General features: G+C 41.0%; 1 protein-coding gene across 7 annotated transcripts in view; it reads left to right on the top strand.

Moving 5' to 3' along the window:
• The window catches only part of LOC128846598 (ubiquinol-cytochrome-c reductase complex assembly factor 1), an 88,240-nt gene that overhangs the window by 8,002 nt on the left and 62,105 nt on the right, over window positions 1-18,133 (top strand). For all 7 annotated transcript variants that reach the window (XM_054045810.1, XM_054045808.1, XM_054045812.1 and 4 more), the window contains exons 4-5: window positions 1,301-1,408; window positions 4,027-4,099. In XM_054045810.1, coding sequence (XP_053901785.1) covers window positions 1,301-1,408; window positions 4,027-4,099 — 181 coding nt within the window. The remainder of the gene's footprint in view (window positions 1-1,300; window positions 1,409-4,026; window positions 4,100-18,133) is intronic.

The raw sequence follows: 18,133 nt of genomic DNA, 5'->3' as shown, positions 1-18,133 counted from the left end.
GTCCTGAACAAATTTTCCTGGTAGTGAAGTTCGGCTTACTGGCCTGTAATTGCCGCTGGAGCCTTTTAAAAATATTGGCATCACCTTAGCTGCCCTCCAGTCATCTGATACAGAAGCTGATTTAAATGATAAGTTACATACCACAGTTAGTAGTTCTCGCCACTGCTGATCATTCCAGGTCTTTCTCGCCAATCCATGCTGGCTTCCTGAACCCAGAGATGACGCTGCATGCTGTAAACCTGCTCTAGGAACTGGTCTTTTACTATCGGTTGCTCTTTTTCTTTGTCTGCTTCCTGGTTCCACTGCTGTAGAAGACCTCCTGCTGCTGGAGGAGCTGCTGTTGCTGTCACATCATCTGCTCAGTGGTGTGGCTGGCGAATGCATCTGACTTTGAGTGCTGAAATATAGCCCAGGTTGTCAGCATAGCAGCACAGGGCATTAAGAAGTATGAGAATAAACAGGAAGATCTAGAAGTACTAGTGAATAATCATGGCTGTGACAGAGTTGGCATCATAGAGACTTGGTGGGATAATACACGTGACTGGAATATTGGTATAGAAGGGTACAGCATATGCAAGCAGATTTCTGAACTATACCTATTAGAAATGGTGATATAAAACAAAAATTTAAAAAGGTGCACATTTTTATCAGAAAAATTAATCACTGGAATATCTTATCAAGGTATATGATGGATTGTCCATCAATTGATGTATTTAAATGAAGATTGGATGTCCTTCTAAAAATACACTGTAGCTCCACCACAATTTATAAGCTTGATACAGAAATTATTGGGTAAAATTCTATTATCTGTGCAATAGAGGAGGTCAGACTATAAGATCATTAAAGATCCCTTTTTCCTTAACATATATGAATATGTATACATAAGGTAACCAAATTCACATGGCAAGAATGTTAATTCTGTCATTTTTTAACTTTTGAGTAATTGTCTTTCAGTTCTTCTAATGTGATTTAGTGTATCTGTCTGGGCAATCTTTAACGTTTTACAGTTCGACTTCAATTTATTGGTTAGGCCCCCAATAAAGTAGGCTGGAGGTGTGTATACAGATTCTTATCACTCTAAATAAAGTGGATCAGTGAGTAATGGGTGTATAGGTGTAGTGTGTTCTCAGGAGTGCTGGTATGTCAGTTTTGTGCACTGCATTAGTTATAAAGACAACTTACAACGGAAGTTAAAATTTCCAATTTATTTTTTATTTGTCTAAAATGATTAGATTGAATTGCTGGGATAAGGATATGTGGTTCTGTGTCGTATTTGATTTTACCTTGTTTTACCTTACAGTTTCTTGCTGCAAAAGATTCTCTGCAGCCATCTGAAGAGAAAGTGGGTGCCTTCACAAAGATAATAGAAGCAATGGGATTCACAGGACCACTGAAATATAACAAATGGGTAATGCAATTATTTTGGTAGTCTTAATATTTTCCTGTAGTTGGTTACTTTACATCTGTTTTGAGAACTAGGTTCTTTGTGACATGGGAGGGATATTTATGTGCACAGTCACATTCATATTACCCATATAAAATCCTCTCACACAATATGGAGAATAATAGCCCAAGGCTTTAACCTGCCTTGATTTATGCACAAGGCCTCCATTGACACAAGTAGGAGTTTTATTATTTTGGTCACTTGGATTCCCAAAAACTTATTTCCTCACTTTATTCATCCATCAAAGTTCCCACATCACAGTTACCCTCCAGCAATGGAAGCTGGCAGCAATTACCTTTGGGAGCTTGTGAACACCGCTCCCAAGTTGTCTAGAGGGTTTTGTTGAAGAGCGTTGCATATTGCTTCCTCCCTTGGTCCCAACAAAGGCTGACCACACTGCCTCTGCTTTGTTACCACTTTCTTTTGGTTCAGGGACTTGAGCTTACAGAGAGGATGGGTTTTATGGTTATGAGTCTAGATTGGGACTCTAGAGACCTGGGTTCATTTCCTGGGTTTGCCACAGGCTCCTTGTATGACCTTGGGTAAGTCACTTAATCTCTTTCTGTTCCCCACCTGTAAAATTTCATCCACCCTTTGCCTTCCTTATTTAGACTGTACACTCAGACTCTTGTTGGGGTCTCTAGGTGCTAGGAGGATAGCAATACAATGAAAATAAGAATTTGAGTGCTGAGCATCACATGACAATTCTTGAGCTAATCTTACATTGATTTGAAATCTGTGTTTAGTTTGTGTGTAACTCAACTTCCCTTGTATAGAGTGACTGAATTGTGTCCACCTTTAAAGATCTAAATGTGGGTATCTGACCTTCTTGAGTGGTTATTGGTGTCTGTGTGTGTTTGGGGTAATGCATTTTATGTAGAAAGGCTTGTTTCTTTTCGGTTAATCTTCAAGAGTATATATGTTTTGCTCAGTTCTCTCCAGATAACACACTGAATTAATAAAGAATGAGAATGTTCCAATAACTGGCAGTTAACATTACGTATGGCAAATGCTGGAGATCGCTGCTATAGATTTCCAGTGTCATCCTGGATCAAATCACTTAATATTTGTGCCTCAGTTTTTTCAATCCCTAAAATAGTGATTATGCTACTCTGTCTCACAGGGATGTTGGGAGGATAATTTCATTAATGTCTGTAATATGTTCAGGTACTATGGTGAAAAGAGTCATTGAAAAGACTATAAATAAAACAAAGGAAAATGGATTATATATTTAATGGAGGATTATAAAGACAGGATGAAAATTAATTATGGGACGGGGCCCATATTAACAATATGGGTTTCAGTCATTGTGCAGTGGTTACAATACATCAGAACAAAATTTCCATAAATCTTAACTGAAATAATTTTGCATTGATAATCTCTCATTGTATTGGTGTTGTCACAAAGTCTGAACTCAAGTGGATTGCATTTTCTATTGTAAATTGTAATTGTTATGGAACGTAAGAGTTTAGGCATAATTCTGATTAAGAGAGCTTTGGATGTCAAAATCTTCCATTTTTCTGGCAGAACTTCAGGACTACTGAATGAGGAGAACAATTGTGCCTTAAAGCTGTTCTCCTCCTTTGGAAATTATTTCCCTAGTGTCCTTGTAGTCAGATCAGACTTAAATTTACCTTTTGGTATTTTGAAGTGCTGTCTTAAAATGCAGAGTGCACATTCTGATTAGGTGGTCTACTAGTACAGTGGGTTCATGGTTCACCTATGGGGTGGGTTCGCCTAAAATGGTGGGTTCATTGTTCCCTAGCAGTCCCAAAGGCAGGTGGATGAAGAGTGCTGTGAATTCTCTACTTCTCCCAGTCCCTTCCCAAAGGTGAGTGGAAGGGAGCAGTTAAGAGTTTTCCTCTTCTGTCTCTGATTTGTATATAGACAGTCCTCGGACTTATGATACAATTAGTTCCTTACAATTGTGTCGTAAGTCGGAACTCGGAACCACAGTCTACTCCATTGCAGGACCGAGTGTCGTAAACTCGAAACCTATAGTCATAAGTCGAATCAGGGTGTCAATGTAGAAGCGTCGTAAGTGCCGTCCCTCGTAACTTAAACGTGAAGTCAGACTGCCTGTATCCTATTTTTAGAAAATGTAATGAACGGGCTAATGTTGCACTAGAAGGCAATAAACAAGACTACCAAGTCTTGGGGCATGTTAAATCTATATCACCAAGGTCTTTGTCTGACATTCTCTTTTAGCACCTTAAACATGCTTGTTTTATGAGTATATTTGAAGCTAAAAAGAGAAATTTTGATGAGTTTTTGGCACATCAATGGTTTATTTTTTAAAATATTTAAAAAGTGACTTGTGCAAAATTAATCTCAGAATAGTATAAATCAACATTAAGAGATATAGGAGGATATCAAAAAGACAAAACAGACCCATCTTCACATGTTTCTTTTTTAAATGCCTTGGGATGGCTTTAAGGAGGGGCATTAAAATGAGTGTCTAATCCAACATATGGATACACAAGTCTGATCATAGAAGAGCACTGTGTACGCTTGTGTAACTTATCCAGACTTCATGGCGACCTTTTGGTGGGTACTACAGGTGTTGTTTTCTCTCTCTCTAGAAGATTAAGATAGCGGCTCTGCGCATGTACACTTGCTGTGTGGAGAGAACTGACTACGAGGAATTCTTTCACAGTAAGTTATTGGTCTCTAGGATACTAGAGCCTGGAGTGTGCCCCAGATGAGGTTGGGGCTGGCTAGAACCTGGGCTACCCAGTGCCTGTGACAGGTTGGTCTGGCTGGAAACCAAACGCATTCCCCCGTGTAGTGGGTGCAGGGCTGAATAGAACTTGGGCGTATTGTGCCTCTCCCCTAACTGTCCTGCCATAACAGAGGTACTCCATGCCCCCCCATGAGGCTGGGTCAGACTATAGAAACTGAATTTGCTGCTACTATCTCATTCTCCCTACACCTTCTGCACTGTGGGGAGAGATGGTTAGAATTCCAAGATGTGGCCAGACAGAACCCAGAGTGCTCCACCCATGAGGGCTGTCTACAACCTGAAGATGTCCCTCCCCTGTGGCCAAGGTAGGGCAGGCTAGAATCTATATTCCCTGCCTTTCCATATTTGTGTTATAGCTGGCTGGCTACAGCATGACCCTGGCACTCTACCCATTCCAGCCCTGTGTCATCATAGAATATCAGGGTTAGAAAGGACCTCAGAAGGTCATCTAGTCCACCCCCCTGCTCAAAGCAGGACCAATCCCCAGACAGATTTTTGCCCCAGATCCCTAAATGGCCCCCTCAAGGATTGAACTCACAACCCTGGGTTTAGCAGACCAATGCTCAAACCACAGAGCTATCCCTCTGCCTAGGGCCATCTGGAGCCTGAATGCACCCTCACACCCTGACCTCTTGTCAAGGGCAGAGCCACCTAGAACCCAGAGAGACAGTCCTCTCCTTTCCACATTTCAGGAGCATGGCTGGCTAGAACATAAACAGGCTTTGCATCCTACCCTCCCATACCCTGTCTTGGCACATAGGTTTAGAACTGGGACAAGCCCCTGGATAGAGGGGAAGGTCTTACTAGAACCGGAATACCCTTTTCCCTTGATGTATGGGAGTGGCTTGGACTGGGATGACCGTTCTCCACTGTTGTGGGGGTGGGACAGCTAGATCCTGGAGACACAACTCCCTTTCTCCAGCCGCACAACAGGGCTGGCTGTTTGTCAGTGTGGGAAGCATGGTATTTTTTTCATGCTTATTTGAATTGTCGAAAAACCTGATGGGAATTGCATATGGATTTCCTAAGAACTAAGATTCACCATTAGCTCTGAAAACTTGGGACCTTTTCCTTTATGCACAAACATTCTCTTGGCTAAATTCTCTTTAGTTTTGGTATTTTATATGTGCTCATGACAAAGGTTTTCCTTTAAATTTTTAATTGGGTCTCTGGCTCTATTTAGCAGAACATTTACTTAGAAAATTTTTACGGTGATGATAGTGGGTAAAATTTAGAAAAAATTCAACACTTACTAATATTAATATTAGTAAGTGAAGACCTCTGTACCTTTCATCACAATGTAATTTTGACAGGTTTCCATGCCCTCTTCTGTGTCCTGCTCCGGTCTCATTTTTGAACAGGTACACTTTTAGCATGGCAGCCATTTTGAATTTAATTTTAAGTGGGGAGCATTAGGACTAAATGTATAAATAGTGTTTTTGTGCAGGGTTTTTTTTATGTTAAGGTCATTTTAAGATATTTTTAAATAAGCATTAAGCCCTTTTAAAATAATTTACAAAACAGAAGATTATCAGAAAGTAAGAGTTAGTTACATGGACAGGAAAGAAGGCAGAAAGAGAAAATAAAGGGGATTAAACAAGACAAAATGAGAGAAATTTAAAACAGCAAGATAGGAAAAAAAGGCAAAAAAATAGAGAGAGAATTACGTGAAATATTACAAAGTGAGAGAGTTTTAAAACCGCAAAAAAGGAAAAAAAAGCCTCCTAGCCTGTTACAAGTCAGATGGCAGAAAGAGAGAAAATAAAGCAGAGTAAACAAGACGCAAAGTGATAGAGGGTTTTAAAATAGCAAGTAAGGAAAAAAGCCTCTCACTGTTCGAATAGCAGAGAGAGAAATTAAAGTGGATTCACAGAGAGAGCAAGCTTTAAAATAGAAATAGAAAAGCATCTGACCCCAATGACTGTCACTAGTTAAATACCAGCAATTCCGGGACAATCAGCCTTGGATAAGGCTAAGCCACACTTCTTGGCTGAGCCAATCAGAAGATATTCTTTAGACACATCATAGAATATTAAAATGAATTCATTTTCCTGAACCAGTGAGAAGTTTGTCTAAAGCCATTGCCTTTTAGGGATTTATGCTAGGAGTCTTGATTTTCCTAACTCACTATGAATGCAGCAGTTTTTTTAGTAAGGATGTATCATAGCTGAAGCAATATGCCCCTTCCTGCAATAAAAGAACTTTTTAAATTCTAGAATTAAAACTGAAACGTCATACCCCTTTTAGAGAGATTTCAGTAATATTTTCTTTTAAAAAAAGAATGAGATGAAAAATGCAGATTTTTGTGTTAGGGATATTGTGTAGAAAGACCCCAGACTTTTTAAAAAATTGTGCTTTTAAAAGTTTGCCTAAATGAATTGCCCACTGTGCAAAAGCAACCCCAACCAAAAACTGTTTCAAAGACTTATTACTGTATATAAAACACACAGTCTAATTTGAGAGGCTAGTTTAAATAGGGTGACCAGATAGCAAGTGTGAAAAATCAGGATGGGTTGGGGGGTAATAGGTGCCTGTATAAAACAAAATCCCAAATATCGGGACTGTCCCTATAAAATCAGGACATCTGGTCATCCTAAGTTTAAATGAACTTGTGCGAGTTGCTAACCCTTTACCAGAGATGATAATGCTATTTCTTCCTGACTTTAAAAAAAAAAAAAAAAAATGTAAATTCTGTTAAACATAATCATGCCAAGTACAGTTTTACAAATAAACTTTTAAAAGATTAGCATAAAAAGCAGGGCATTAATAAGTGCTTTGTAGCACATACTTCTAAAAGTAATGGGAAAAAACGACATTGTTAAATGTAAGTGAAGCAGCTTTGTAGATGTCTCACACACACATTTTTAAAGGTAAAATAACCAAAATCCATGTCTTAAGGATATTTGTAGAGGGGTAGTGACATAAAAATGATGTTTTACACAGGCTTATCATTTGTAAATTGTGGAGAAACCTTTTGTGAGGGCTACTTTTTCCTTTTGCTAAAGAATTGTGTAACTTCAATAAGGGGGTGTTGTGGAATATCTGACGAAATGTCCCTCCTTTCTGCTAAAAAATTAACAATTGTAAAAAGAGTATTTTTAATAATAGGATTAAAATTTCTGTAACATCAGTTTACAGCAGAGGTGGGCAAACTATGGCCTGCAGGACCCTCCTGGGCTGGGAGGCTAGCCCCAGGCCCCTCCCCCGCAGCCTCAGCTCACTGCGCCACCGGTTCAATGCTCTGGGCGGCAGGGCTGCGAGCTCCTGGGGCAGCACAGCTGCAGAGTCAGGCCTCACCCAGTGCTCTGTGCTGCGCGGTGGCGTGGCTGGTTCCAGCTGGGCTGCGCGGCTGTAGTGCCGCCAGCCACCAGTGCTCCAGGCAGTGCAGTAAGGGGGCAGGGAGCGGGGAGGTTGGATAGAGGGCAGGGGAGTTTGGGGGTGGTGGTCGGGGGCAGGGGTGTGGATAAGGGTCGGGGCAGGAAATGGGGGGTTGAATGGGGGAAAGGGTCCCGGGGGGGCAGTCAGGAAGGAGGGGAGGTTGGATGGGGTGGAGGGGGGCAGGAGGCCCGGGGGAGGTTGTCGGGGGGTGAGAAACAGGGGATGAAAGGGGGCCACACCTGGCTGTTTGGGGAGGCATAGCCTCCCCTAACTGGGCCTCCATACAATTTCCGAAACCCAATGCAGCCCTCAGGCCAAAAAGTTTGCCCGCCCCTGGTTTACAGGATATTTGTAAAATGAAGGTTTTTGGGGGTAGTATAATAGCACTTACATTTGCAGATAAAATATAAAAGTTTTTTAAAAAGACAAGCTATAGCTTTGTAACTGCATAAAGGAGGGAGATGAGGACTATTCCTATCTTAAAAAACATATCCCCTCCTCCTTTTGTCTAAAACAACTGTCTTTTGCAGCAAATTTTTTTAGTCACAGGATTAAAATTAAATACAATGAGAATTGAAATCAAGTGTTAGTATAGATTTGAATGACAAATTTTAAAAAGGCTTGACTGGTTCATTGCATTTGTGTTCATTAATTCTGCACTGGATCCCAGTATTACACTATGTCCAGCAAGGAAATGCATCAAGTTTTTCACCGTGTTTGTGGCTTTCTAGCAAGACCAGTGTGGCTGGATATTTGCCTTTTCAGGGCAATGCAGATCACAGTCAAAGTAAATCTACAGCTTCTTAGGATCTAGTTACAATTTCTGTCAGTTTTCACCACACAGAACCATTAACTACTTATTTAACTTCGAGTACCTATTTATCACATAATTTGTTGTGGTTTGAGTTTTAATTCTGTAAGAGAACTGACTCAGGAAAGTTTGAGAGATAAAAATAATGCAAAACTAAGTGTGCAACAGCCCCTGTTCTTCTTTTCCCTTAAACAGAAATTCCTCCTTATTTAGGGAGGAAGACCAATGGACTTTTGAAGTGCTAGCCCTAAACTATTGGCTAAGAAGGTTTTGTGTAAGTATTGTATATAAAAGGATAAGAACAGACCTGTTGATTAAAGATGGAAGTGCCTTGAAGCATGCCTCACAAACACCATCAGTCAAGCAGTTCATGAAGAGACGTTGTATGAGCGTAGTTGAAGGACTTGAACACACATCCCAGTGACACAAATGATGTTTGAGACATGGCATGGGAGTAAAGCAACAGATAGCTGCTGCTGAACAATGTGGGCACAGGGACAATGTGGAGGAGAAGCATGAGGCAAGACCACTGATCCAAGTTTTGTTTGAGACTCTGGACCCCAGACAGGAAACCCCAGGAGATTCAAATAGTGGGTTGTACAGAGATGAGTCATAGGTATGCTGCATGTAAGAATGGTTAGGTGCTTGGAGGGGACCTGGCCACGGTAGCTTAGTTGGCTAGAGCCTTTTGGATTGAGACCATACAGAGGCAATGTTCTTTGAAACTGCAAACTGAAGAGGTCTCTTGACACACAAAATAAAATGTTTTAAAAGTACATTATTAAAAAAGTACATTGATACTTTTAAAATTCTCAGCAGTTGAACATTGGTTTTTCAGATACCTTGGAGAATCTGGACACTGACAGCTTCAAAGAATCTGGACACTAACAGAACAAGGAGCAATGGTCTCAAGTTGCAGTGGGGGAGGTCCAGGTTGGATATCAGGAAAAACTATTTCACTAGGAGGGTGGTGAAACACTGGAATGCGTTACCTAGGGAGGTGGTAGAGTCTCCTTCCTTGGAGGTTTTTAAGGCCCGGCTTGACAAAGCCCTGGCTGGGATGATTTAGCTGGAATTGGTCCTGCTTTGAGCAGGGGGTTGGACTAGATGACCTCTTGAGGTCCCTTCCAACCCTGATATTCTATGATTCTATGATTCTAAAGGACCAAATGAATTAGGCCTGATCTGATCTTATCCAGACCCAAACAAGATGCTCAATAGGATGTCAAAAGAGAAGGGAATGTTTATTCAATAGGCATGTACTAGCTAACATTGAGGAAGAAATATGGTATCGAGCCTGTAATCCTAAAATCATTATGCAAGCAATTGTACAAGTTGATGTCAGGGAATCATCAAGCACTGTCTGAAAGAGAAGCAATTTAAGCACTGCCCGGGGGCTGTCGTAGAACCCCCAGCTAGAGGAGTCATGACTGTGTGAACTGGACTGTAGATGATGTGAACTATAAAATCAAGAGAACAGTAGTAATAATCTTACGTAGAAATATGTCAGTGTTTCTTCAACTGTGTCCAGATTTTTCTCTACATATATATCTCAATTTCTCAAAAAATGGTATTGAAAATTAATCCCTACAAGGGTCCCAAAAACTAGTTTTTACATTAAAAAAAAAAACCCTGCATTTGACGACATGTTACATGACAAGTTTTGCAATTTTCTCAGATCCTTTAAATTATAATGCACACATTTGTGTATGAAATTCTGCTATTCATTTGTTTAAAGAAAAAATTACTGAAAATTCTCTAACTGGATTAAAACTAAAGGATGCCTCTGTATTACAAAATGATGCATTAACTGTGTTCTTAATGTCATGTTTAGATCCAATATGAAAACATGCTACTATAGCTTTATTTCTAATTAAAGTTCTTTTGTCGCAGGGGGTAAGGAGGGGCAGATTTATTCAGATATGCCATGGTTCTCCTTTACTGCAGTTTCACAATTCTTTAGCAGATGGAAAGAATGGCAGTCATAAAGGCATTGCATCCCTATAACTTACAAATGATAAATGATAAACCTGTGCAAACTGTCCCCGGAACACCCTTTTCCCTGGATGTATGGGAGTGGCTTGGACACGGCGGCTTGGAAACTTGTCAAAATTATATGGTGATGAAAGTTATAAAGGTCTCCACTTCTAATATTAAACATAAGGACATTTCAGAAAATAATTGTTGCCCCTTTGACGTGAGCAGTTAGCCAAAAATTAGAGCCTTGCAGAGTTGATTCCATTAGGATGAGAAATCAGTGTTACGAGTCAGGTGTATTTTGGGTGTAATCTTGTTTACAAAAAAAATACATGCTGTCACCGTTTGCCTGATCACAATAGAGATTTAGTAAGCAGTTTCCTTGCCCAGAATTCCGCAAGTCTGCCGCTCTAATGAACTCTGGTCCCACAAAGTTCTGTCTCTGCTTCTTCTCAGGGTTACACTCACCATTCTGCCTGTCTTTCTATTTCTTTCCAACATGCACACGCTGCAACCAATCTCCTAGGCACTGTGTTTGCAGCCACAGAAGGGCATTTATCTATCTGGGTCAGCTCACGCTTGATTATGCAGTTTAGGGATTTGGTGGTAATTTTCAGTGTCTGTAGCTGTGTTTATTACATAAAGGGACTTGAACGCTCCTTTTGTTGAACCTAAAAAAGTGCTTGGCATACCCATTGGCTTTAATGAGGTCTGTTATTGTATCTAAGACCTTATCCTTCCCCCCCCCCCCCCCCCCCATCGTGGCAGCACAACAAATTCTCATTTTTCATTGTACCTGACTGATAGCGCTCAGCCTACAGTAACCACACCCAGACTTTACAGCATCCCACAGAGCTGTCTTTTTCCTTCCTCTTATGAACTGCATGTATGTTTGGTTTCTTTGGCTGAAAAGGAACTGACAGTTGGTGGCTGTGCAATTCTAATGATCCCTCTTCACGTGATGCTCACTCCTGAGAGGTGTAATGCTTTGACTTACTAGTTGGCTTCTGAATCTCTTGTCTTAAGCTCCGGGAGAAATTGTCTATAACAGGGGTCGGCAACCTTTCAGAAGTGGTATGCCGAGTCTTCATTTATTCACTCTAATTTAAGGTTTTGCGTGCCAGTAATACATTTTAACATTTTTAGAAGGTCTCTTTCTATATGTCTGTAATATATAACTAAACTATTGTTGTATGTGAAGTAAATAAGGTTTTTAAAATGTTTAAGACGCTTCATTTAAAATTAAATTAAAATGCAGAGCCCCCCGGACCAGTGGCCAGGACCCAGGCAGTGTGAGTGCCCCTGAAAATCAGCTTGCGTGCCACAGGTTGCCTACCCCTGGTCTATAACCTTTACCTTGGAAATAAAATTTAGTTCTTTGAAAACTCTTATATCTGACTGTTGAGCATCTTGGTGGGGTAGGAAAGGTAGCAGGGTGTTGCTCTGTGAGTTGAAATTCACCTGAATTTTTTAGCCATCTATAAGATTCCTAGTTCATGGTATAATCCTTAACCAAACACTTGATCGGTAGGTGGCAAGATTCCATTCTGTTGCGGACAGCTTTGCTTGAAAAAGGACAATAAGTTTAGCTGCATTGAAATCTTAGCCTATGGCATTCTTGCAAGCTGCAAATTGGGAGATCTGATTTTTCCAAAGTTCTAGGTATCTTTCAGTTTTTGCATGATTTTGTTTTTTTGGGTAAGTTTATCACATTTAATGGCTTGAAATTCCACTATCTTGCCCTTCCTTTATAACTTTTTAGTTAGCCCTGCAAGTTGGTAGCCTTAGCCTCACATGAGGTTATGGGAGATAGCAAATGGTCAGCTTGTACGTATAGAGAGTAAAATAGTTTTTTAATAAAGTTACCCCTTATGCAAGGGTCAGCAGTGGAAAATAGTACCAGGAATCTGAAAAGGTGTCTGCTTCATGTAGCTTGTCATACAAAGCAAAGGAAGCTAATTGCACATTTTATCATCATTTATTGGAGGGTAGCTTTATTTTCCACTGATTTTTTTTTTTTTTTTTTTTTAGAAACTTTCTGGTTAAAAGAAAAACACATTTAGCACTCTTTCCAAAGTTTTTCTGTTACATCCAACATAAACGTTCCAGTTTCATGTGTTTTAATTGTTGCTAAATGGCAGATCCTCTGAGTACTATATTTGATACTATGAAGTAAAACTTACACAGAACCTTAATATTGCATAATTGAGTATATACAATGTATGCGAGTTGGCATTGCTGTGAGACCTGCTAATTTAAAAAATGTGTATAGTAGATGTTGATTAACATGAAGTTGCATTTCAGCCAGATCTTACTGAGTTTTCCAAATGCAATAGTGGCTCACCCAAGTCTTCTTTTTTATGTCATCTTCAACAATTTCTTTTCTTTGATACTAGTTCTCCAAGGTACACAAATTTTTCCACTTGTTCTAGTTCTTTGTCTCCAACATTGATCTTTACTTCTTGTCTTCCACTTGCCGTAGTTTTTTTGGCTTCTCTTCTCCATGCTCTATTTGGATTTGGTAAGCCCTGGAAAGTTAAAGACATTTTGATAAAAACAAAAATCAGTGTACGGAGACAGTTGTCTTACCAATACTGCGATACATGTTGAAATGTTGGAGTATGAGGAAGGCCAATGGATGTAAGATATTGACTGCAGAAATGAACTGGCTGAGGGGAATACTGAGAGTTTCAAGATTGCAGAAAATAAAAAACGAAGTGATAAGAAAATGGCTAGGGCAAGAAATAACGCTGTTACAGAAGATTCAAGGAAGCTGTCTGCAATGGTTTGGACAAGAATGGACCTGGAAAAGATCCCATACATACCACTACGTATCAGTGTGCAAGGAACTAGACAAAGAGGAAGGCTGAGGATGCGATGAATAGGCATGGTGGAGAATGACATAGCACAAAAAGGTTTAAAGGTAAATGAAGCTGTGAAGTTGGTATGAGACAGAAAGTGGTGGAAAGACTTCATTTGGCCCCATTGCTGCTGAGCTGATGGATGGACATTAAGAAGCACATCAACCAGAATGCAGTTAGCCCAGCTTGTGCCCTTGCCCACCAACAACAAAAGAAGCAAACCTAGTGAACAATGAACAGTTGCCAACCTAGTGAGCCGTGAACAGAAGGGAAGCAAACAGAGGGAGTTTGCTTGGGAGCTCACCTAGGGAGAGAGCCCACAGAGTTTTTGCCTTTCAGGCTTCTGGGAACAGTAAATACATCATCTGAAAAGGCTCTTGATACAGTACAAGGAAGAAAATATGGATTGTGATGGATCAGCTGTTGTGACCTGCACAGGATGTGTCATGTTTGTCTTTCTCCTGGAGGACAGAAGCGACTTTATCTGTACAAAATGCAGGCTGGTCTCCATACTGGAAGAAAAGGTCCAAGGACTGGAAGCCCAAGTATCGATCCTGCATTGCATCAGAGAAAATGAAGACTTCCCGAATAGAAGTGAGGATTTGTGTAGCCTGATCTATGGATTATATATTAATTATATTGATGATTTAAGAATTCCCAGTTATTACTCTGAGGTTTGACTGATTCTCGTCCCAAGATCAGGCCCAGTATTATCAAAATTACTGTTCATTTGGGAACCCTGATGTGCACTGTTGCAACACTCACACTTTAGAAACCTTTCTGTATTTGTAATAGTTTATTAATACATTTAGCAAAGTCACAAACACTCTAACCCTGCAAGGTAGAGATAACACAGAATATACATCTGAACCTCTATATACTTACTCCATCCCTTTCAGAACAACCTGAAATGTTAGCCATTATCTTCATTACCATCACCTTCCTCATCATCACCAGTGGCCATGATCCTGGCACCTGCTAAGGGCTACATCTCTCTCTCTCCTGCTCAGAGGCTGGGATATAACTCTTATAATATGTTATGCTGACGCCACTATGCCTAATGCCTATTCAGTGGGGGTTTCTCCTCTCTTCCTTATTTGTATTTCCTCACCTTACTAATGTTGGGGTGCCCTTCTCCTATAGGTTAGTACAGTGGTTCTCAGAATTCATTGCACCGTGACCCTCTTCTGACAAGAAAAATTACTACGTGACCCCAGGAGCGGGGACCAAAGCCTGAGTTCGCCCAAGCCACGCTGCCCCAGGCGGTGGGGAGCCAAAGACAAAGTCTGAGTCCCACCGCCCTGGGCATGGGGGCCAAAGCTGAAGCTCGAGGGCTTCAGCCCTGGGCTTGGGGGCCTGAAGCCCTTGGGCTTTGGCTTTGGCTTCAGCCCCAGGAGGTGGGGTTCGGGCTTTGGTCCTGGGTGGCGGGGCTCAAGTTACAGGCCCCCCTGCCCACGCTTCAGCCCCGGGCCCCAGCATGTCTAACTCCAGCCCTGGTGACCCCATTAAAACAGGGTCACAACCCACTTTGGGGTCACAACCCATAGTTTGAGAACTGCTGGATTATATATTAATGATCTCAACTTTTATTACCAAATACATCAGTTTGTTGCCATGGTATTCTTGTGGTCAGACATCTGCAGAGGTTCCTATCTTAAAATATCCAAAAGCTGGTGTTAGCTCATATTCCTGTGGTTGCCTGGTGTCAGTATGTACAACTTCCCCCTTAAACACAGGTCCCAGGTCCCCAAAACTTAGTTGGGCCATTGATCTGTGCCAAAGTTTATAGGCCTCAAGCTTTATGCTAACTGCTAAAGCCAATGTCTTACAGGAGACAGGCCTGCTAAATAAAATAAATGCTAAAGCTAGGTCTGTGGGCCACATTTTGGTATTGCGGGCACAGCATGCCGAAGAATCAGAGAGGCAGTGCAATGGGGACTGAAGAACAGGGAAGAAAACTGGTAGCGTGTGACCTCCTGAAGAAGAGGAGGAGAACCAGGGTACCCCCAACACAGATAGAGGTAAGCAACTGCTTTCAGGCTCTCTGTACAGGTAATACTGTTGATAATGCCTTGGAAAAGTCATCTGAAGAAGGGGTCAGAAGGGATGGGAGTTTTGTGACCACCACTTCCAAAAGGAGGAGCGGGGTGACGGTGGTCGGGGACTGAGTTATCTATCTGCTGCCCAGACTGAGACTCCCTAGAAGAGTGCTGCTTACCTGGAGCTAGAATTCAGGATGTGACAGAGAATCTGCCAAGACTCGTCAAGTCTTCTGAAGTTCTCCTAAGGTGCATTGGATTTCCACCTTAGCCAGTATATTCATCTACCAATATTTTTTCCTAAACCAAATAAATCTCAGCATGAGACCTCCTGTCATATGTTAGATGTACATCAGACTTTGGCCTTTTACCTGAATAGGATCAAACAATTTTGGAAATCACCTAAACTGTTTCTCCATCACAGAAAGATCTAGGGGGGTACATGATTTCTTCACAGAGACTGTTAAGATGGCTCTCTGGATATATTACTGCTTGCTATAATGCAGCTGGTGCTTTGCCTCCCGAGAGGATAACAGCACACTCTACTAGATTGCAGGCAGCTTCCACAGCGTTACTGAAAAACATTCCAGTATCTGAGATATGCATAGCTGCTGCATGGGCCTCAGCGCATCCCTTTTCTAAATGCTATGCCTTCGTCCATTCCACCAGATCTGATGCCGCACTTGGTAATGCAGTACTGTCTTCAGTCTTGGACTTGATTCCGAAACTCCCTCCTCCCTGTGAGGATACTGCTTGGGAGTCATCTGAAGTGGAGCAACCATAGGGGCACTACTTGACGAAGAAGAAAGGGTTACTTGCTTTGTTCAGTAACTGTGGTTCTTCGAGATGTGTGTCCATGTGGGTGCTCCACTATCTGCCCTCTATCTCCTCTGCTTTGGACTGTGCTTCGTTGGACATTTGGCTAGAGAAGGAACTGAGGGTGGTTCACCCATGCAGCCCTGTATGCCCTCAGAGCATGCCATGAGGTTGCATAGAACTCATGCATGGGCCAAATGGACACTGCTAATGAAAAATTTCCGATCAAGGTACATGCACACCTGAAATGGAGCATCTATAGGGAGACATCTTGAAGAACCACTGTTAGCACATGAGGTGAGTAACCCTTTCTTCTGTTGTTGAGAGAAACTGGCCATACTGGTGTGTTGCAGTTTTTGTTATGATTGTGGTTTTAATCATGTGGAGAACTTGATCCTGCTCACATTTGTCAGTGGCAAAACTCCAGCTCACTTAAATAGTACAGGATCAGTCTCCTAGAGACCTTAGATAAGCATCTCATGTCTTTCTATGTACTTCAATCAAACCAAATAAAGAATAATCTAGTTAAAGGGCAATTTACAACAGGTTATTTGAGCCATCCTTTAGAAAATGCAAATCCAACCCTAGTGAAGCCAGTAAAAAGAAACACAAACAATGGTAGATAGTTTGTAAAGTGGGAATTAAAAGTAGGGAGCTAAGAGGCATGTTGAAGAGCAAATAGAGAGAGACATAAAAACATAAGAAATTCTTTAAGTATATGAGAAGCAGGAAGTCTGTGAGTATTGATGGGTGCGCTGGACCACTAGCGGGTAAAGGGAGCAACTAAGGAGCACAAGGACATTGCAGAGAAGCTAAATGATTTCTTTGCATCTGTCTTCCCCACAACTGATACTAAAGAGATACCAACCTGGACCTACTCCTCAAGTAAAAATTAGAGGACACTTTCAGAGATTGAAGTGTCAGGAGCATGTGCTAGAACAAATGGATACATTTTCAGAACAGCAAGTCACTAAGACTAGATGGTATTCACTCTAGAGTTCTGTGGGAATCAAGTGCTTGAGCTGCCCCGAGATTGAGCTGCAGTGCATTTGGCTGTATGTAAACCTGTTTGTTGTATTTGTTTTTCTGTAGCACTTAGTCTCAGTCATGGGCCAGGGCCATCTTGTGCTAGGCATGTGCAAACACATAGATACAGAAAGACAAGGGGAGCACAAGGAAACCATGAGACAACATTGGTCAGTATGATGGGCAGCTTCTCAGCCTACCCGATGCCTATCTGTTAGATTTTTTGTAAGCAACATGGCAGAGGAGAGTTTTAAGGAGGACAGTGAGGTAGTTTTGTACATGTTTATAGGGAGCTCCTCTGATGTGTGAGGGGCAACATGGAAGACAGCATGAAAGTGCTAGTTTGAAAATCTAACAAGTCATTGGGAGCTGACATCTTGCTATCAGGAGTAGATGTTTGATTGTGGCCAGTTTACCAAGCAGTGGGTGATCCTGGGAATTGCAGATCCATAAGCCTACTTCAGCATCAACTAAAATTGGTTAAAACTAGAATTATCAGATTTCTTTAGACATGATATGGACAAACTAGCAACAGCATCTGTAAAGAAAAACTGCCTCTCTAATCAATTAGAATTCTTTAAGTACGTCAGCAAAGTAATGGATAATGGAGAAACATGTCGTAATTGACTTTGCCAATTTTTTTTTAAATTCTAAGTCCTCAGATGGCACAAAATATTTAGGTTAGCCAAGATTTGAGAAATCTGTGGGGAACTTCTGGGGGAAATAGCCAAGGTAGGAAAATGGGCAGCATGAAGGGAAATGAAATTCAGTGTTAAGTGCCAAGTTAGTGCACATTGGAAAGTCTAATTTAAATTTATCATACACATTGTTGGTTTCTGAATTAACTGTAGAGACTCATGATAAAATTCAAGGTATCTTTGTGGACAGTTCAATTTAAAACCTTTTTGCAATGCACAGCAGTGATAAAAACAAAAGTAATACTGAAAATATCATTCCATTATATAAATTGATGATAGCGCCTCACCTGGAATATTATGTTCTGTTCCAGTTATATATAATTAAAAAAAGAGCAGAAAT

The sequence above is a fragment of the Malaclemys terrapin genome, chromosome 12 (genome assembly GCF_027887155.1).
Source record: "Malaclemys terrapin pileata isolate rMalTer1 chromosome 12, rMalTer1.hap1, whole genome shotgun sequence".
In the NCBI taxonomy this organism is placed as follows: Eukaryota; Metazoa; Chordata; order Testudines; family Emydidae; genus Malaclemys; species Malaclemys terrapin.
Note: the sequence above shows the minus strand (reverse complement) of the source record. Positions and strands in the feature narration are given on the sequence as shown.